Here is an 18,682-nt window from a genome sequence, read left to right as displayed (position 1 = left end):
AGAATGAACTTTCCACTCGAACGGACAAGCCATTTCAAGCTTGCCATCAAGCTTGCTGCCAACATCCCCAGTCGCTGAGTGTCGCAGCAAAACCACTGCGGTCCATTGACAGGAGTTCAATCCTGGAGTGGCCCGGAATCATTAATTGGCTTGCATCTAGGAGTGACTGCGAAAGTTGTTTGCTCACCTTCGTAGGGTGTCGTTGGCTGGCATTCACAAATCGGCTTGCCAAAAATACTCTCATGTGCGTGCGATCCCAGGTAACAGGTAATATCGCATCATTGTATACGAAAATTGCTCGGCGTTCGCCCCATAGCTGTTGTATTCATATGATATATATTTTAGCCAGAGCTAAGTTGCAGCTCGTACGTGACGCGCCAAGGATTGAATCAAAGTGTCGTCCAAAGCACAGGTTTTGTGGGATGTGTGTGCAAAGCTTGACGTAGCCGTTGGCACTCCGTTGGCCTTCAGAGCGAGCGGATGGGCCCTCAGGCCTGTTGTAAAGTCAATGGTCTCACTACAGGGACGGCTTTGTGGAGGTGCACTGTTGCAAGCATAGTGGTCATCACTGTCTGGGAATGCGTCTGGCTGCAGCATTGGGCGTTTCGTCATCTTATTTGGTGGCAACGCAAACGCAGCAATGCTGCGAATGCACGGCGACCCTGGTAGGTGAGTGCCGAGTTGTGATGTCGCGTAAGTGCCTTTTTGGTGGCTTCGGTGATGCTTTGTGGCGTATTCTTTCAGCAGTTTACTTTGGCGGTTTCCTCCAGATATCTTTATTGCACACTCCAGAACATAATGCGGAAGCCGCGTCTACGAAAGATCATCCTTGACTTCGTGTTCACTGTGCTGTCGAACTCGCGATCGGCAAGCAAAGTACATGCTGAAAGCTGCTGGGAGCTTCGGTTGCCATGTGGCTGCAGCGAGCTTATCATTTGTAAGCGCTTTGAGACGCATTGCGTCCTCAGCCTTCTTTTGATATCCCGGAGTTTGGTTTGGGTACTTCGGGTGAAAGACGAAGTACAAGCAACATACATCCGCTGCCTGGTCAAAGCTTTTTTGTGGGCTGGATGGTGTGATGAAACATTTTGTTCGTGTTGGAAGCTGACGCAAATGGTTGCAATCGGGTCTAACGCTTTACCGTCGCGTGTCCTTCATTGTACCTCAAGTAAAGTGTCTTGACGTAGAATCCAGAAGTTGAGGTACTCCCAGGCTACGTTCGCCGAAGTAGCTGGAGACCAAGGTAAGTTTCTGAGTGCTTGGCTTTTTGCTCCTCCATGTGATCACTTTGTTTGGCTTGCCAGGCCCCTCGTAGGCCGTACGCATTGCTGTGCTGCCTTTACATGCTGTGCACACAGTTCAGTGCTTTGAAGCAGATGGCTGGCGTGAGGAGTGCGTAGCTCGTTGCTGGCCTGCCAGCTCAACGTAGAAAGGTATATACAGCAGGGCTTGCATTTGCACTGGCCCAACCCAACGTCGATGCGCCGCAGAGAGTAGGCTCTCAAAATACATCAAAGCATTTTTGCACTTCAATGAACATGGCCAAAACGTTGTGAGCGTGCAAATGTCACAGGAATAATGCGCCGAGCCGGGGTGCTGTCAATCCGCGAGCTGAGTGATTCACGAAACATAGCAGCACGCTCGCTTGCAGTATGCTTGTGCAGATGCTCGTAATAATTCATCAAGTTCTAACCAAATCATTTATTTGGTAGTGATTACGGAAGTTTCTCATTTATAATGCAAGTGTTCGGCTGTAGGAAGGAACGATAATCATCATGTTGTTCATGAGGACGTGTTTGGCTCATCTACGCAATTTGGTTCGTGACGTGGCTACAGTACGATTGCGCTCCCTGCTGACAAGCTATGCCTATATATATTGGTCCGAGCAGGAAAAGAGTGGTTGCTTTGCTTCTCAGCTCAAACTGAGTGCAATGCAGTTTGTGCGTGACGCATATTTCGGGTTTGTTACAATATTCGTCGGTGCAGCCGAGTATTGGCGCCGGATATCGTGGCTGACCTGGGTAAAGCCAGCCGAGTGGACAGGCGTACTGAAGACTGCAAACTGACTATTGGCTTCTGTTTTTTCTGAATTATCATGCACTTGAGCTTTTGCTGCAGTAAGTATGCAGACATCCGTTGGGTTATCTTTTTTCAGAGTCGCTACTGCAAAATCGCCTATAGTACGCCCGTTTTGACGCTTTTGTGCGCTAGCGAGTTTGTACACCTTGCTGATATTTCCTTTTAGACCGACCATATGCATGCGGGCTTGTTGTGAGATTTTGCTGGCGGTTGCGTATATGCTGGCAATTCATCCATCCGTAGAATACTTGGATGAGAAGAGCGCCTCTCCCTGCAGACAACCCACCCTGCATTTCTAAATACTGCGCTGCGCGTCATGCAACGATGACGCGTATTGTTGCCACATTGGTTTTAAATTCCCGTTTGTAGAACGGCCTTTTGCATTTCTGGCCTGCTCGAAATTGGATTTTGTCGCTACGCCGCATAAATGCGACTGGGTAAACTACAGGGCGACTGTCTGTGACAGCGACGGCCTGCCAGTGTTTACTTTTTGGAATACAAATATGGAACCAATTAAACGGTGCACAGGCTTGTGGGCTCTTCCCTTCTTTATGCCAACTCCTATGGAAATCCTCCTGTCGTGCTTGTTCTCAGTACCCACAATAACCAAGTTATGCAACAATGCTGATGCGCTTCAATCCTGAATATTTAACATTTCAACATCACATTACCAACACTTACGTTGTGTCTGACAACCTTAGTGAGTCTTCATAGTTGCTTTAGGATATCGTCAGCTCATTTTCACAAGTCCACTAGCCAACTATACTTCTGTGGGACGCACTGTGTGTTGCTAGGCTGTATCTATCCATATTTCACGAGCACATATCGATATACGCCAAGTGGTTGTTGCACGTGCTTTTTTTACGGGAGCCAAACATCAGCTTGTGCGTGAAACGGCAGGTGCTGAGAGTCGGTGTCTCTCAAAATAGCTGCACTGTAGTCCTGGCCTTGAAGATGCCTCAGCTTGACAATGCCTTGCCTTGACGACGCACGCATTCGTCTATTCCTGTACTTAGATCTTGTTATAGGATTTTGACTGCCTATTCGCATTTAGTACTGGCACGCTTCGTTGCCAAAGACCTTTTTAATCTCAGCATGACAACTTTTGCTGTGGATCTTAGCGAACATCTTGATGTGACCAAAACGCACTAGCGTTTAATGTACTAAATCTTTATTTTGCTTAATCTACATGCCCTGCGTGCTTCAAGCTGTGTCTGTGTTGCTTGGCTGGCCGTGGTCTGTCTATGCAGGCAGGATTCGTGCATAGCGCTACTAAGTATGCTCACGAATGTGTCGCTTCAGGGAGCTCATGCTTTTTGAAACACGCCTCTATGCGTGTGCTTGCGCGCTTTGGACGAATGTTGTTGCCAAACGCCACTTATTTTAAATGCTCCAGCAAACCTATTGCAGCGTGGACACCACGTAGACACGTAATCTAGTCCAGTGCAAGACGCCTAGTGCGTTTTTTGTGTTTTTACATAAGGAAGAGCGTGTATCCAACTTCGCTCGAGCTGTAAGCAACCAAACTAACATTAGCCTTGTCTATTCTCAGTGCTTCTCTTTGGGTGCTATGCAGCTAGTAAATCACATTTGAGGCATCTTGTCTTCAATTTTTCCAATATAAACGTGAGCATACTGCCATTCACTTGGAAGCAAAAGCGAATGGAAAGGTGCTGTGTACTTGTTGGCTTTAACGTAGCTGTCTGAGAGGCTTTGCGGCTTAATGCAAGGCTTGTTGATTCTGCCCATGCAAAATATTGTTTGGCTTTCAAACATAGTGTAACCAACGTCTTCTGGTTTGCTGGCACTAGAGTCTAGGAGCACCATTTTTAGGACCTACTCTTTACGGTTTTGGGCTCAATGTGTCTGCTCTCCGCCTTGTATATAACGGCAGAGAAAGTCTTCCTATTGCAAACTCTTGGGGTCTAGCGGATTGCTCGATGTTTCAGTATGCACGGTGGGTGCTCTCAAGGATGTGGCGTTGTTGGTCAGCGATATCGTGCGTGTCCATTCTGAATTTTTTTCAACCAGTGCTCTTTTCTGTGTTAGAATTAAGAGTTGGTTTCAGTTGACGATGAGTTGTGTCTTTAAATTTTGCTCTCTTTCAGGTGGTGCGGTTAATCGCTGAGTGTTCCTATATCTGGAAGATGATTTTACAAAATGTGATTGCTTACGACGGCGAGCTCACTGCGGCTTGGACTTGAAGCCTAGCATTTCACGTACAAACGTACCATAAGAACTGCGTTCTGCGTGTAAAATGCCAAGTGTTGTGCGTCTGTATAACCTTTGGGGCACCTGGCTGTCCTCTGAGTCGCATTCTTTCGCTACATATTTGCTTACTGCCGGCATATATCTTAACGCAAAAAAGTCGTCCTGCGAGCAATTGTACTGACACCCGCTGTATGCAAAACACACGGCCACACAGAAATGTCATTCTCGTGTCCTTTCAAACATGAAGCGCCATATGGTGGTACTCTCCCAAGGAACGGCAATTCACGACTAGAACGCTTACTTTGATTGGGCAAGGCGCGTCAAGCTTACAGTTAGTTTATCGAGGGCATATTTAACATGGGATCATGATTTTATCGGTCTTATATGTAGCTGATTATCTTGCTTGCAGCAATTTGCCAAGTAGTTGTTTCCTTCTGACAGTGCAATCGGCATTCTGTGAAGCAACCTCAAGTGTTCATTCATTCACTATGAACTGGGTGAATAAAGATGCGGATTTCCTTAAAATGGCTCAGTAACGATTGTCCTAGTGGCGAGATGAATTTGTGTTAATTGTAGGAAGCTTCTTTAGACACCAGCAGCTGTCTCATCTGTCGCCTTTGACACCGACACTTCCGCCAGAAGCTCTGGCCAAGATTTGAAAGGTGAAGAAAGGAGCCAACACTCAAATAGACAGGCGAATATTCGGGAATCTGTTGATTGTGGCTGCATAGTAAGGTTTATATCTATGGATGAACACGCGAGCATCTTGGGCTCGAACTATAACAGCTGGGTGCATCTGCAGTAGGTAAGCTGGAATTCTCACGGGTCCCTTATGGGCCAGATGTTTGTAGTACTACTCAAACTAGCCCACAATTTTCCATGGAAAGTTGGTACATTAAATCATATAGGGCCTCAATGCAGTGCCTTGACTTTTCCCTTGCTCCTGTTGTTTAAAATTCCCCTTGTAGTAGGAGCATTTTTGCACTACCATGCAGCAATTGCAGCAATTCAGTCGACCTCTTCATTGGAAGGTGTTTTTATTTTTACAGTGGCCAGTGTTGCCCATGCAGGGCGCTTCGCTCTGACTGTGGGCATTCAATGGCCGTAGCTCACGGAAAGTTTGACAGTCTGCTTCCGCAGGTGATAAAAGCGATTTCAACCACCTTCAATGACTCAATGAATTGAAATGGTTTTCCACAGAGGAGTTTTTTGCAAGGCCTTTGCGGCTTAGGATTAAAGATTAGGGGCTCGTGGATTCACTGTGGTAGCCTCTCAACCTTAGATGTGGCCTTGGGAGCAGCAGCCCTTCGCGAGGCATCTTCGCGTGATGATACTTGAATATTAGGGCTTAGAATATAGGGAAAGAACTTTAGTGTACGTGGCTCATAAATCTCAGCCAGGGTCTGTAAGAGTGTCCCAAGGAAATGTGGTAAAGGGACAAAGGTGAGAGTCCCTCCAGCTCCACGGACTCACAGGAAACATGTGTAGAGCTCAATCAAAACGAAACCTGCACTGGTAATGTAGTAATAATTTTTCACTCATAGAATTTGCTAAATAACATGGCGGAATATTTATGGCGAGCTGAAGATGACAAGCACACACCAGGGGCCCCTCGTCCGATGCCCTAGGGGCCCTCTGCATCGCCAGCGGTCGCGGCTCCGGCCATTCTGCCTTTTCCCGTTATTATTTGCTTATTATTAAATTTAACTATTTGCTTACAACTTATCAGTGTTAAAGTTTTTGTTTTTCGTCCTATACAATCGAACACAATCGATAGGCCTCTGGGGAAGGGGGCCCCGATTAGCCTGTGCCGGTACACCTGCGGGCTGCTTGGCTCTGCTCTTTCCACTACGACATATTTCTTAGCTTGTGCTCCGGCTTCTTTTTGCCTTTTTTGACTCAATTACTGCGGGAGCAGCGGCAGCAGCAACAGCTGCTGCCGCCGCAGCAAAAGCGGCGGCAGTTGCTGTTGCTTCTGCTTCCGTTGTGGCTAGCGGCTGCTTGCTGCAGTCACCGCGACTTCAGCAAGGTCCAGCTGCTGCCAGCGATTAGGCCTGTCTGCGCTTTAGCGAAGGCGCTGCAGCCTCCCAAACAGACAGGGTATATAAGACAAATGCCCACCGCCGGGAGCAGGGACCTCCCCTGTTGCATCTGCCGTGTGAAGACACGCACAACAACGGGAGCAGCAGTAGCACCAGCAAAGGGGATTCGACGCAGTGAGAAGTACAGTAGCTGTAGCAGGGACTGCTGCAGCAGCAACGGAGACAGCACCTACGGCAACCGCAGCGGCAGCTCCAATATCACGAGAAGCTGCATTAGAAACTTCTGCAAGAACAGCAGTGACAACAGCACAAGCAGAAGCAACAACAGAAACAGGATAGTTAGCTGCAGCAGAAAACGCAGCTGCCAAAGCATTAGCAGCAGCAGCGCCGGAGGCTCACGAACAAAAGCAAGAGTGAATGCAGCAGCAGCAAGTGCAACAAAAGCAAGACCGCGATCTGCAGCAGAAACAGCAAAAACGCCTATGCCTTCCTCTCTGCGTATGTGACACCCGCAGCTGTGTCGCCCTCAACTAGTAGCTTGTAATTAGTTTTGCGCTTTTGCTGGTGCTGCTGCTGCTGCTTTTACCCAATACCTGCGACAAAGAAGTGCCTTTACATCTCATTTCCGGGGCCCCCTTTATCTGTTACTTCAGCATGAAGCTCGAGGAAGAAGTAGCAGCAAAGCTGAGGCAAGAATGTGGACTGCAGCACCTTGTAAGCCAACGAAAGCCCCTAAGCCACATTTGAAGGCCCTTTAGGGGCCCCCAAGGGGCCCTAGGGGGTTCGCTTTGAGGCCCCCCAAGGGCGCCTCAGAGGCTTCTGAAAATCTTTTTGATGGCCCTTGAGAGCCGTTTATGAAGGCGACTTAGATTTTTTGGAGGGGCTTCTAAATTGCTCCTTTGGGGCCACCATGAGTGACCAAAAGAGGTGCTTTCGATATTGCGTGGGGTCCTTCAAAGGCTCTAAGACCCAAAGAGTCTATTACGGCCTTTCCGGGGGCCCCTAGAGGGGACCTGAGGAGTCCGAGTAGGCCCACATGGTGTCTCAAAGGACACTGTGGGGGCCCCTAGGGATCCTCCAGGGCCTCCTAACAGGTCCTTCATTATTAACAGGCCTTGTTAGGGGGACCCGGTAAACTTTGCTGCTGCTTTGAGGGCTATTCGGGGGTTTTCTGAGGTAGCCTGGAGTTTGGTGGTGGCTGTGGTGGTGTTGCTGTTATTGCTGCTGACTGGTACTGCATCTGGTGCTGTCTTTTCCTATTTTTCCTGCTGCTGCTGCAGGCGGACCGCAGACAGCACCAGCTGCTGGAGCTAGAGGGGCAATGCGCCCAGCAGCAGCTGCGAGTAGAGCAGCTGACGCGCCAAGTAGAGGAGCTCACGACTCTCTGTGTAACAAACCCTAAAGATTTAGTCTTAAACCCTAAACCCTTTGTTGCATTCTAACAATCTGGATGTTCTTTGAGTCCCCAGTTTACACGAATTTGAATGTTTAGGATCAGGAGTTTCGAGCAGTAGTATCTCTGATGTTGGGTGTGTTTCTTTCACCAAGCTTTCCCATAGCAGCAGCTGCTGCTGCTTGTGCTCCATTTGCTGCTACTGCTGCTCTCGCTGCTGCTGCTCCAGAGGCACCTGGAGATTGACAGAGGCGCTGCGCATCGAACTGCCCAGGAGGCTCAGACCCTTGCAGCAGAGGCCACCTCTCGCCTCGAGGCGGTGAGCTCCTTGTTGTTTACTTTGATTCCTGAGCTTTAACCTATTGCAAGTATTGGCCTAGCAGTCCTAGGATTTTATTGTGAGTCCTTAACTTTAAGATATTGCAGATATGTGCCTGGCATTCCCATTTGTATACCGTGAGTCCTTAGCGTTAAGATATTGCATATATGTGTCTAGCAGTTCTAGTTGTTCACTTTGAGCCCGCAGCTTTAAGATATTGCAGAGATTTGTCTAGCAGCCCTTTTATTTTTAATATATTGCAGATATTTGCCTTGCAACTATCCCTGAGTCACACACTCGGTATTGAAACCACTGGCTCTGCTTCCATCTTTCCCTGCACGTTTGAGTGTCTTGATCTTAAAATCGTTTTCATTTTGGTGCTTAAAACATGAAATTGTTTCACGTTTAGTGCCTAAGGCTTGAAACTGTTTTGTTTTAGTGCCTAAAGCTTGAAGTGTTGTTGAGAAATCGTGGTTTAGGGCTCAGGGTGTTGTTTCTTTAGGTGGAAGCTTCTCGTGATGGAGTTAACGCCGAGCTGGACCGCCTGCGGGCAAACGAGTCAATTTGTGTCAAGCAGCTGGAGGCCCTGGAGAAGCAGCAGCAGCAGACAGAAAGAGACTTAGCAGTGGCAGAGGCTGAGAGACAGAGGCAGGCGCAGTACATCATCAAGCTTGATGCAGAGACAGACAGGATAAAGGAAAAGCTAGACACCACAGCTAGCCAGCTAGCCACGGCAGAGACACAGCTAGCTGCGGCTGTGCGGAGAGAGGAGGAGACGCGCAGAGAAGCAGAACGCGCCAAAAATAGGGCTGAAGCAGCAGCAGCAGCAGCAGAGACTAGGCACCAGCAGACGTGTGCGCAGCTGCAGCAGAAGCTAGAGGCCCTCCAGCAGGAAACAGCAGCTGCAGCAGCAACACTCATAAGGAAAGAGACGCAAATCGACGAGCTGCTGCTGCAAGTCAGCGGCCTGCAGGGGCAGGTGCAACAGCAGACAGCGCAGCGGGAGGCCCTGGAGGAAGCAGCAGCGAAGGACAAAGAGCTGCGGCAGCAGCAGCAGGAGCGGCTATTGCAACTGAAGCGCACTGAAGATGCACTTCGCGCTGCCAATGCAGAGGCTGAAGCCCAACTAGTTGCTGAAAAACACGCCAGAAAAAGAGATTACGATTTGCTGCAACAAACCCTTACTGAAAAGGGAGAGGCGATACAGCAACGCGATTTGCTGCAGCGCGAAGCAGCAACAGCAAAGGCTGAGCTTCAGCAGCTGCAACAGCACGCGCAGGTACTGCAGCAGCGCATAACAGATGGAGAGACACGTGAACAGAAACTGAGAGAGGAAGCACGGCAACAACAGCAAGAGCAACTAGAAAGGGAGAGCCAAAACTTGAAACAGCACTTAGATGACCGCAGCAAGGTCGAAGACACATTGAGATCGGCACAGGAAAAGCTTAAAAACGCCACTCACGAGCTGCTCCAGCAGCAGCAGCACGCGCGTCAGCTGCAGCAGCTGCTGGAACAGGAGCAGGAGCAACATCGGCAAGCACAGGCCAAAGCAGCCCAGCTGCAGCAGCAACTGCAGCAGCAAGAGCTGCAGAAACAGCAAGAGCTGCGCGAACAAGAACTTCAAAAGCAGCAGGAGCTGCAGCAACAGCAACGCGAGGCAATGCAACAACAGCAACAGCTGCAGCAGCAGCTGCACAAACAGCAGCTGGAGGCACAGCAACAAATTGGCAAGGTAGAGCAACAGCTGGCCAGTGAAAAGCAGAAGACCAAAACTGCCGAGGCAGCCTTGACAGCGCTGCAGCACGAAAAGGCAGCAGAGAGCAGCGCAGCAGCAGCAGCAGCAGAGGAAGCGCAGCAGCAGCAGAAAGCAGCAGCAGAGGAAGCCAAAGCCATGGGAACAGAAGTACAGCAGCTCAAGAATACGGTTTCTTCTTTGAAAAAACGCCTCACACAATTACAGGGAGAGAGAGATGCTGCCGACAAGAAGCTGAAGGAAGCGGAGGAGCAGCAGGAGGAACTGCAGCACCAGAAACAGCAGCTCCAGCAAGAGCTTCAGCAGCAGCAGCAGCAGGCTGCAAACGTGAAGGAGGAACTAAAGAAGCATAAAGATGCTGCAAATAAGGACGCGGAAAAGCGTGAGAAGGAGCGCAAGGAGTTGCAACAGCAGGTGCAGCAGCTGCAGCAGCAACAGCAGCAGCTGCAAGAGCAAGCCTCACAAGCAGCTACCAAGGCATCATCATCCAATGAAATTTTGAAGACCGAAGCTGCCGCTAAGGCAGAGCTGCAGCAGCAGCTGAAGCAGCAGACAGCAGAGAAGGAGAACCTGCAAAAAAAGCTAGCTGAGATGCAGCAGCAGCTCAAGCAACAGCAGCAGCAACTGCAGGAGGCCAAGGAAGCTGCTGCCACAGCCGCAGCAAGCGCAGCAGCAGCAGCAGCAGCAACAGCAGCTGCAGGGAAGCAGCAACAGCAGCAAAAGAAAGAGGGGGAGTCCTCAGACAACCAGCAGGATGCGGAGGAAGCAGCAGCAGTAGCAGCAGCAATGGCAGCAGAGGACATAAAGGGTCTTAGCCAAATAATAGAAAAAAAGAATGAAAGATTCAGACAAGCAAGGGATAGGCATATGGAGGTGGTCGAGAGATACAACAAACTTGTGCAGAAATACAATACTCTTCTAGATGATCTTGAAAAGTTCATCAGAGACCCTAATGTCAGGTAACAGCAAGCAGGCGCTGCTTCTAGTGCTACCACTGTTCTTGCTCCTGTTGCTGCTGCTGCTGCTGCTCCTGCGGTTTTTTCGCGCCTGAGTGTCTGTCTCTATTTTGCTGTTGGTGGCCTTCTATTTTTTCTCGACTCCTTGCATTCTTGGTTCCTTTTTATTCATTTTTTAATCAGCCCTTTCTTTCTCGCTTGTCTCTGTACATGTACATTTTCTACATATGTATGGCACGTATGTGCATGCAGCGTCCGCACATATGTGCATGCGATTGTGGCATTCACAGAATATAAATAAAGTAAAATACATATTCGGCCATACTGTACGCACATGCGCGCCTGCTTTGTATTATGTAGATGTGGCGTGCTTACAGATGGACATATTTATTGCATTTGCCTGTCACATTTGCACAAAAAAGATGCATGCGCAGGATATGTGTGCAACACGTCTATGCAGACTTTGTGTGTGCATTATATTCTCATAATAAGTGTAATATTATGTGAGCTCATATTTGCGTATGTGCACCTGCGAGTGCATTTGCGCATGCATGCATGTTGCATGCACGCTTGACTTCTTTCTCTCGAGTTTCTCAGTTCCCTCAGTTCTGTGTCTATTTCTGTTCAGGTCTCCCACCATAGATCGCGTGTGGACTTCAATATACAAAACAAACAAGTCAGAAGGATGGAACACTAGTTTGCTGCAGGCGGCCTCAGGCACCTTTTCCTGGAGTGTCAAGGGATCTTCTCAAGAAAAGACTCCCAAGGAAAGTTCCAAGAAAGATTCCCAAGGGGATTCAAAGGAAAGCCCCCAAGAAACCCCTAAGGGGGACAACAAAGACAAGAAAAAAGAAAGGGCTTCGAAGGAAGACTCCACGGGGGCCCTCAAAAGAGCCCTTTCGAAGAGTTCGCGCCCGCCGCCGCGTCGCAGCGGAGCCTTTCCTTCTTCCGAAGACGACAAGAGCAAAATGTCTGAAGCAGCAGCAGCAGCAAAAGCAGCAGCAGCAGATGCATCGAAGGAGCCAGACACTCCCCGCAGCGGGGCTTCAACTCCCCCAGAAGAACAAACCGGAGGAGGCGGCTGGTTCTCAGGGTGGTTCTAGCCCGAGAGGAAAGCTTGAGACATATTATGGAGAGCTTTGCATATCTAGAGGCCCCGGGGCCTTGAGGGGCCCCGGGGTGCTCAGAAGACTCTTGGAGGCCCGGGAAACAATTCGGGCTGATAGAATAGTCTCTTTTGTTCCTTTTGTGAGCAGCGAGACCCCCTTGTTGCAGCTAGCGGGGTAAACACAAAAATCGTGTTTTGGGAATCCGCAGCCCCCCTTTAACGCAGTTTCTTCTGCTCAGGGCCCGTACAGTAATGGAGGCTCCCAAATTAGGAGCCTTCTAAAGTCATTCACGGGGCCTCTTTTCTGATTTGCTGTTCTCGCAGTGCATGCAGGTTACTCTAGCGACCTACACAACCCTAAATGTGTACTCTGCTCATAAATTACATCGCTGTCCGACAAACATTTCGATTTCGGAGAAATCATTTTGGCAAAATGCATAAAAAATGGTCTTTAGTGCCCTCTTGAGTGCCCTCTTGAGCCTTTGAGGCCTCTCTAGGGTTTTCTGAAGGGCCATTTAGGGACCCTCTTAGAAGTTGCTGCGCCTTTGTGCTTTTAATGCCAAGAGTTCAGAACTTAGTGCCACCTGCGGTTCTATGGAGATTCATAATTCAAGTTTGCTGCTGCTGCAGCCCTGCCTTGCCTGCCTGCTGCGGCAGTCTTTGGTGCCTCAGTGGCAAAAGTCCTCAAAAAAGAGGAAACAACTAGGTCCGCAGCAGCAGCAGCTTTAAGAAGCTAAAAGGTGCTGCAGTAAGGGTAGAAAAAAGCCGGAGGGGGGTGGGGGTTTCTTTAAAGGGCCCCCCAAGACAACAGCTTTCAAACGTTGCCTTGCCTGGGGACCTGGGGAGCCCCCTCTACACTTTTGCGACCTCAAGCAAAGCGAAATTTCCGAGGGTCCCGAGGCTGGTGACTGCTTCTGCTGCTTCTGCGCTTGCTGCTGTTTGTGGCGACGCTGCTGCTGTTGCTGCTGCTGCTGCTGGTGATGGTCTTCGGCAGGCAGGGGCAAGAGATTCCAGGAAACCAGGCGTTTGGGGCCCCCAGGAGTTACGACTAATCTTCTGGGGAGCCACAGTGGCGCTGCTGCTTCTTCTGTCCCTGTTACTGTTTGCAGCTGGCAGTGGCGTGTGTCCCCGTCTCCAGGGCTGCTGCTGCTGCTGCTGCCTGCTGGGAACCACCAGCAGCAACTATAGGGCTCACTTCGATTTTCGTCTTCGTCCCTGCTGTTATTATTACTGCTGCTCCTGCTCCCTTCGGCGTGCCTTGTGCCTTCGGTATCTGCTGCTCGCACTGCAACAGCTGCTGCTGGTGCTGCGGGAGGCGGGGGTGACGCAGCAGCAAAAGTGAACTCGCTCTCTGCAGGAGATACTTCTCTTGCTGCAGCAGCACGAGGACTTTCCCTCGAGAGCCTCCGTAGGCCGCCTGTAGAGTTAATAGGAGCTCCATATCGTGTAAATTCTGTGTCTTGTTCGGTTTCATGTGGCCCACCTTGCAGAGGAATCTTCCCTACAGGTGCTCCAGTTGCTTCTGTTCTCTCCATTGCTGCTTGCGCAACACAGAAAAACGCCCTATGGAGTAATTGCGCGCAGCAGCAGCGGCAGCAGCAACGAGCAGCAATGTAAGCAGCAGCGGAAAACAGAAACGCGAGCTGCAACACCAGCAGCAGCAAATACGATAGCAAACCGAGCAGCAGCAGCAGCAGCAGCAGCACTACGGGAGCACCAAGCGGTAGCAGAATTTTTCGCAGCTGTTACTGCTGTTACTGCTTCAACCCTCACTACTGTTCATGACCGTAAAAGGGAAATTTAATGAAAGAAATTACAGAAGCAAATGAGGGTCAGGTCAAAACAGGGAAAAACTAGAACTCCTGGCTTTTGTCCTCGTCAAAATGCCAAAAGAAACAGGGGCTCTGTCCTTCGTAAGGAGAGGATTGAAAGCGAGAGATAGAAAGGGCATGCTACAGCAGCAGTGGCAGCAGCAGCAGCAGCAGCAATGAAGGCAGTAAGACTAAAAGAGACCAACGAAAAAGGTCAAGGCGAAGTAAAGGGGGGGAAAGAAGAAGGAAAAATCCCAAATAAACAAAGAAAGCGGGAGCGATAAACCGAGAAAAAGACAGAAGACAGAAGAATTTGGGAAAAGCAAAGGGATCACAGAAAGAAACAAACGAACACAGGAGCGAAAACCGAATGAAACACCACAAAATGAATTTAACGGGGATGCACGAAAGAGAACATAATCGCTGCACTTAGAAACAAAGGCACATAAGAAGAAAACAATAAAAGAGGTAAAAATAATTATCTAATTGACAAAAAAGCGGAGGCTAAGCTGTATTTGCTTCTAAACTTGTGCCCCCTTACAATTTGCCAAAATCTCTTCTTCCGCACTTAAGGGAGATGAAGCATAAAGAGGACAAGCCAAATAGCTCAAGGACAACAGCTCTGCTGCTGCGGCTGCTTCTTCTGCTTCTGCTGCTGCTGCTGCTGCTGTTGCAGCTGCTACATCGGCAGTGGCTCCTACAGCAGCAGCGCCTGCTGCATGCGCCGTGAGTAGAACAGCTGCAGCTCCTTGCTTGGCAGCAGCAGCGGCTTCCGCCGCTGTTGCTGCAGGTAAAGCTGCTGGCGAATCTCCTGTGCTGCAGCTGCCAACTGAAGTGCTGCCCCATCCTATTTTGCTCATTTCAGTAGGCTGCTGCTGCGGCGACTCACAGGCTGGGGAAAACCCCATCTGCTTCTGTTGCTGCTGCTGTTCTCCCTGCTGCTGCGGAATACCAGAAGCTGCCGCAGCAGCACTTGCAGCGTGGGCAGCATTAGCCGTTCCTGCTGCTGCTAGCCACCTCTCCTCTGAGCTCACGACTGAGCTGGCATCTCTGTACAGCAGCAGTAACAGCAGCAGCAGCAGCAGCAGCAAATAATGTTAAACCCCTGATGTCTTTACAAATGAAAGCAACAGCAGCAGAAGCAGCAGCAAAGTTGATTTGTAATCCACTTGTGAGTGCTTCGTCATTTCAAGAAGCCTAAGTAAGGCCTGACTCCGTGGAGTGTTGTGATACTAAGTGTTGTGATATTAATTCTCTTTTGCGTGTTTCTTCCCCTTTTTTCTTTTAAAGTTTCATTTTGAATTGTGTGTGTCTTGTGTCACTTTTTCTCTTTTTTTGTTTTTTCAGAAATTCGTTCATCTCTGGATGCCGGTCCCTCTGATGTGTGCGTGTGCTGCTGCTGCGTTTGTGTTTCTTTCACTTTTAAAGAATTGTTTGCTTTTGTTTTTCTTTTTTCTACAACTGTCTGTACACCTCAACTAGCTGTGCCCTACTTCTCTGCTTTTGCTGCTGCAAACCCAGGGGCCTCTTTGCGGGGTTTTAAAACCTACAGAGAGGCAGCCAGTGACTGAAGGGTTTATAAAAGTACCATTCGAAGGCCTTAAAAGAATTTAATTGAGTCTAATTTAAAGTAATTGTGAAGCACCTGCTTTCGGGAGAAGTTGGCTGTACAAAGCTAGCTGCCTGTCCCCGGCTAGCTTCTGTGTCTGCTGCTTCCTGTAGTCTGGTCGGCGCTGCTGCAGCTTCGGTAGTTGCTGCTGCTGCTGCTGCTGTTTCTGGTTCTGGTTTGGTGCTGCTGTTGTGGGGCTGCAAAGCAGCAGCGGTGGCCCAGAGGCGTTCCCTTTGGAGCCGCTGAGCCCTAGCCGCAGCAGCAGCAGCAGCATCAGCAGCAGCAGCAGCAGCAGCAGGAGAACATCGAGGCCCGTCAGCTGAGAAAGGCCTCACTCCAGATAAAACATTCATGCGAGTTCCCTCGAAGCGGCCCCCTTGCGCTCCAGCTGTGCGCTGATGGCCGCCCTGGAGCTTTAGCTGCTGATGCTGCAGGCGTTTTTGCTGCAGCTGCTGTTGCTGCTGCTGCTGCTGCAGCTGCTGCTGAAGTGTCTCAAACGCGTTTGTGATAACCAGAGACTCTTGCAAAGGAGGAGGAGGGCTTCTCCGGCTCCCTCGCTGCCTAGGGAGCCCCCCACCTACATTTTGCTTTTGCATCCGAAGGGTAAAATGGTGACTTGGGTCCTCTGTTTCACTTGTCTCTTTTGATGCTTCTGTTTCCTCTTCTTTGGGCCTTAAAGTGGAACCGCCTTCCGCAGCACTGCTGGAGCTGTCCCGCTGCAGCAGCTGTTCTTGCTGCTCTCGTTGCTGTTGCTGCTGTTGCTGCTGGTTCAGCTGTTGTAGCTGTTGCTGCTGTTGTTGTTGTTGTTGCTGCTGCAGCTGCTGCTGCTGTTGCTTTTGCTGCCGTAGTGCAGCAGCAGCAGCAGCAACCACAAAGCTGCTGGAGCGCTGTTCCAGCCGCTTGTAAAGGAGACTCCGCTGACGCTCGAGGCCCCTGCTAACCTCTTCCGGGACAGCAAGCGCAATGCTGCAGCACGCGCTGCTGCTGTTGCTGCTGCTATTGCTGCATGCGTTGCTGCTGCTGTTGCTGCAGCTGAATGCTGTGGTGGAGGCCAAAGATGCAGGAGGGGCCCACCCAAGAGTCTCCTTGCAGCAAGCAGTATGGGGCCCCGCTAGCTGGAGCTGGGGGGCCCTCCACAAAGAAGAGGGGGGCCCCCACGGAATTCCATCAGCGTACCACTTAGGGGGCCCCCTTTCCTCGAAATGCGCAGCAGTTGCCAGCCGCTGCCACTGCTGCTTTATGTATTGCTGCGGCTGCATCCTGTGCTGTACACTGCTGGCTCGGAGCCTGCTGCGCATCATCTGCTGCTGCTGCTGCATCTGCTGCTGCTGCAGCAGCAGGCGCTGCTGCTCCTGCTGCAGCCTCTGCCTGAAATAGGTAATGCTGCTGCTGCCTTGAGGAGACAGCTGCGCCTGGCTGTGGGTCCTTCGAAGCCCTTCGCGGGGGGCCCCCTCGGGGGCCCCCAGCCTTCCGGGGGCACCCCATCCAGGGAAGCCCTCCAGAGCAGATTCCACAGGAGAAGAAGCTCTACTTGTCTCTTTAAGTGCCCCAAATTGCTTTTCATGGAGCTGCTGAATTAGGGTCTTGTTGCTTTCGAGTTCTGTTAAGTCTACAATTTGAGGGGGCCTGGAGTCTGCCAGCAAGGGCCCCTCCAAAGGAACTTCTTCCGGGGCCTCTGCGGGGTCAGGGGGGCCCCCCACCTGGGGGCCCGAAAGGTACAGATGAGCAGCAGCTGCCTCTTGGGGGCCCCCAGAACCGCTGGGCACAGAACTCCGGGGCCCCCTGTCTTCCCGCTGTACCCTGGGGGCCCTGAGGGCCCCCGTGCAGCGCAGCAGCTGCTGCTGAAAGCTCCGTCTGCGCGTGCCAGTGCCCTCAGAGTCAGGCAGAGGGGCCCCCAACCCTGCTGAAGGGCTTTTGGGGGGCCCCCGGGCCCCCAGCCGCTGCTGCGCCTCCAGAAGAGCAGCAGCAAATGCTTCCCGGCCCTGCAGCCCCGCCCCACAGGGCTTGGGGAGCCTGGAGCCTGGAGGCTCTCCACAGCAAGTCACCCTGGGGCCCCCCCTGGGGCTTGAAGACCCTTCCTGTGCCCAACAGGAGCCCCTGGGGCTCCCCTCTTGGGGGCCCCTGGGGGCCCCCTCTTGGGAGCCCCTGGGGGCCCCAGCCTCTGCTCTTTCAGGGGCCTCACAGGGTCTTTGCTCCTCTTCGGTAAATGGGCGCTGCGCCCTCAGAGACCCGGGGCCCCCCTGAGCTCCGGAGGGGCCCTCAAAGCTGCTGTGGGAAATGTCTGGCTCAAGGGGCCCCGGGGTACCCTTTGAGCCTGGCTCCTGGGGCCCCGGGGGCCCCTGGGGAGGGCCCAAGGGCGGGAGAATTTCTTGAGAAGCCCGGGGCAGGACCCTGGCCCGCAGCCTGGCCCCAGAGGTGGGGGGCCCTCTTACAGACTCAGCGAGGGGGGCCCCCCTATAAGGCTCCCCCCTCTCTGCTGCCTTCAGAGCAGCAGAAGCTGAGGTCAGGGGCCCCCGGCAGCGGGCCTGGAGGCGGTAAAGAGAGAGAAGGGGCCCCCCCGCTTGCTGCTGCTTCGGGGGCCTTTCCCCTGAAGTCCGTAGGCGCTGCAGCGTCGCCCTCAACTCCTGCAGCAGTTTGCTGCTCCGGGGAGGCCCGGGGAGCCCCCAAAGGTCAGGGGGCCTCCAGAGGTCAGGGGGCCCTCGGAGGCCCCTGGGGGCCTCGGGGGCCCTCGGGGGCCCCCAGGCTGCTGAGGAAACAGGAGACGGCGAAAATGAAACTGGAGAGGGTACTGTGCTGTTGGGGGCTGAGGAATCTGAGAATTGAGCACCGTCGGCCGCCACAGAGCCTCTGCTGCTGCTGCTGGAGCGGCCGCTGCTGCACTTGTCGCTGGGGCTGCTGCTGCTGCTGCTGCTGCTCCTCAAATCTAGCGGCGACTGGCCGCCAAAGGCCGCCTCCTCAGCCTCCTCTTCCAGCAGCTGCAGCAGCTTGGAGCTGGGGGGCCTCGGGGGCCCCCCTGCCGCTGTGTGGTCCCTAGAAAGAGAAAAGAGGGGAGACCCAATCTGCAGCAAAGGGCCCTTGTAGGGGGCCCCTGCAGCAGCAGCAGGCGCAGCAGAGACTGTTGCTGTCTCTGCTGCTGCTGCTGGGGCCTTGCTGCTCATGAGCGCGCAGTGATGGGGCCTCGAGGTGACCCTGCTGCGGCTGGCCCTTGCTGCGGCAGCTGCTGCTGCCACTGTTTACAGAAGACGCAAAATGCAGCAGCAGACTCAAAAGTGGCTCCTAGATCTACTCAAAGATGAAGCTTTCACCCGAGAAACACCGCATTGTAGCGCTCCTGCTGCCGTTGCAGCAGCTGCTGCTGCTGCTGCAGAGACACCGGCGACGGTGTGAGGAGACACCGCAGC

The 18,682-nt window shown here is 51.9% G+C and overlaps 2 protein-coding genes across 2 annotated transcripts; one reads left to right on the top strand and one right to left on the bottom strand.

The window, feature by feature from the left end:
• Nucleotides 1-6,986: 6,986 nt before the first annotated feature.
• On the top strand, nucleotides 6,987-11,856 carry ENH_00016750 (hypothetical protein, conserved; the record flags this gene model as incomplete). Its single annotated transcript, XM_013584409.1, has 5 exons — nucleotides 6,987-7,046; nucleotides 7,613-7,720; nucleotides 7,955-8,044; nucleotides 8,547-10,756; nucleotides 11,382-11,856. 5 exons carry the CDS (start codon nucleotides 6,987-6,989, stop codon nucleotides 11,854-11,856), a joined length of 2,943 nt encoding a protein of 980 aa, XP_013439863.1.
• A 730-nt stretch (nucleotides 11,857-12,586) lies between these two features.
• Nucleotides 12,587-18,439, bottom strand: ENH_00016740 (hypothetical protein, conserved; the record flags this gene model as incomplete). Its single annotated transcript, XM_013584408.1, has 3 exons — nucleotides 12,587-13,398; nucleotides 14,214-14,722; nucleotides 15,318-18,439. The coding sequence occupies 3 exons, from the start codon at nucleotides 18,437-18,439 to the stop codon at nucleotides 12,587-12,589; spliced, it is 4,443 nt and encodes a 1,480-aa protein (XP_013439862.1).
• Between the last annotated feature and the right edge of the window lie 243 nt (nucleotides 18,440-18,682).

This window comes from Eimeria necatrix, genomic scaffold (genome assembly GCF_000499385.1).
Source record: "Eimeria necatrix Houghton genomic scaffold, Enh_scaff153, whole genome shotgun sequence".
In the NCBI taxonomy this organism is placed as follows: domain Eukaryota; phylum Apicomplexa; class Conoidasida; order Eucoccidiorida; family Eimeriidae; genus Eimeria; species Eimeria necatrix.
The sequence above is the reverse complement of the archived record's forward strand: the minus strand, read 5'-3'. Positions and strand labels throughout refer to the sequence as shown.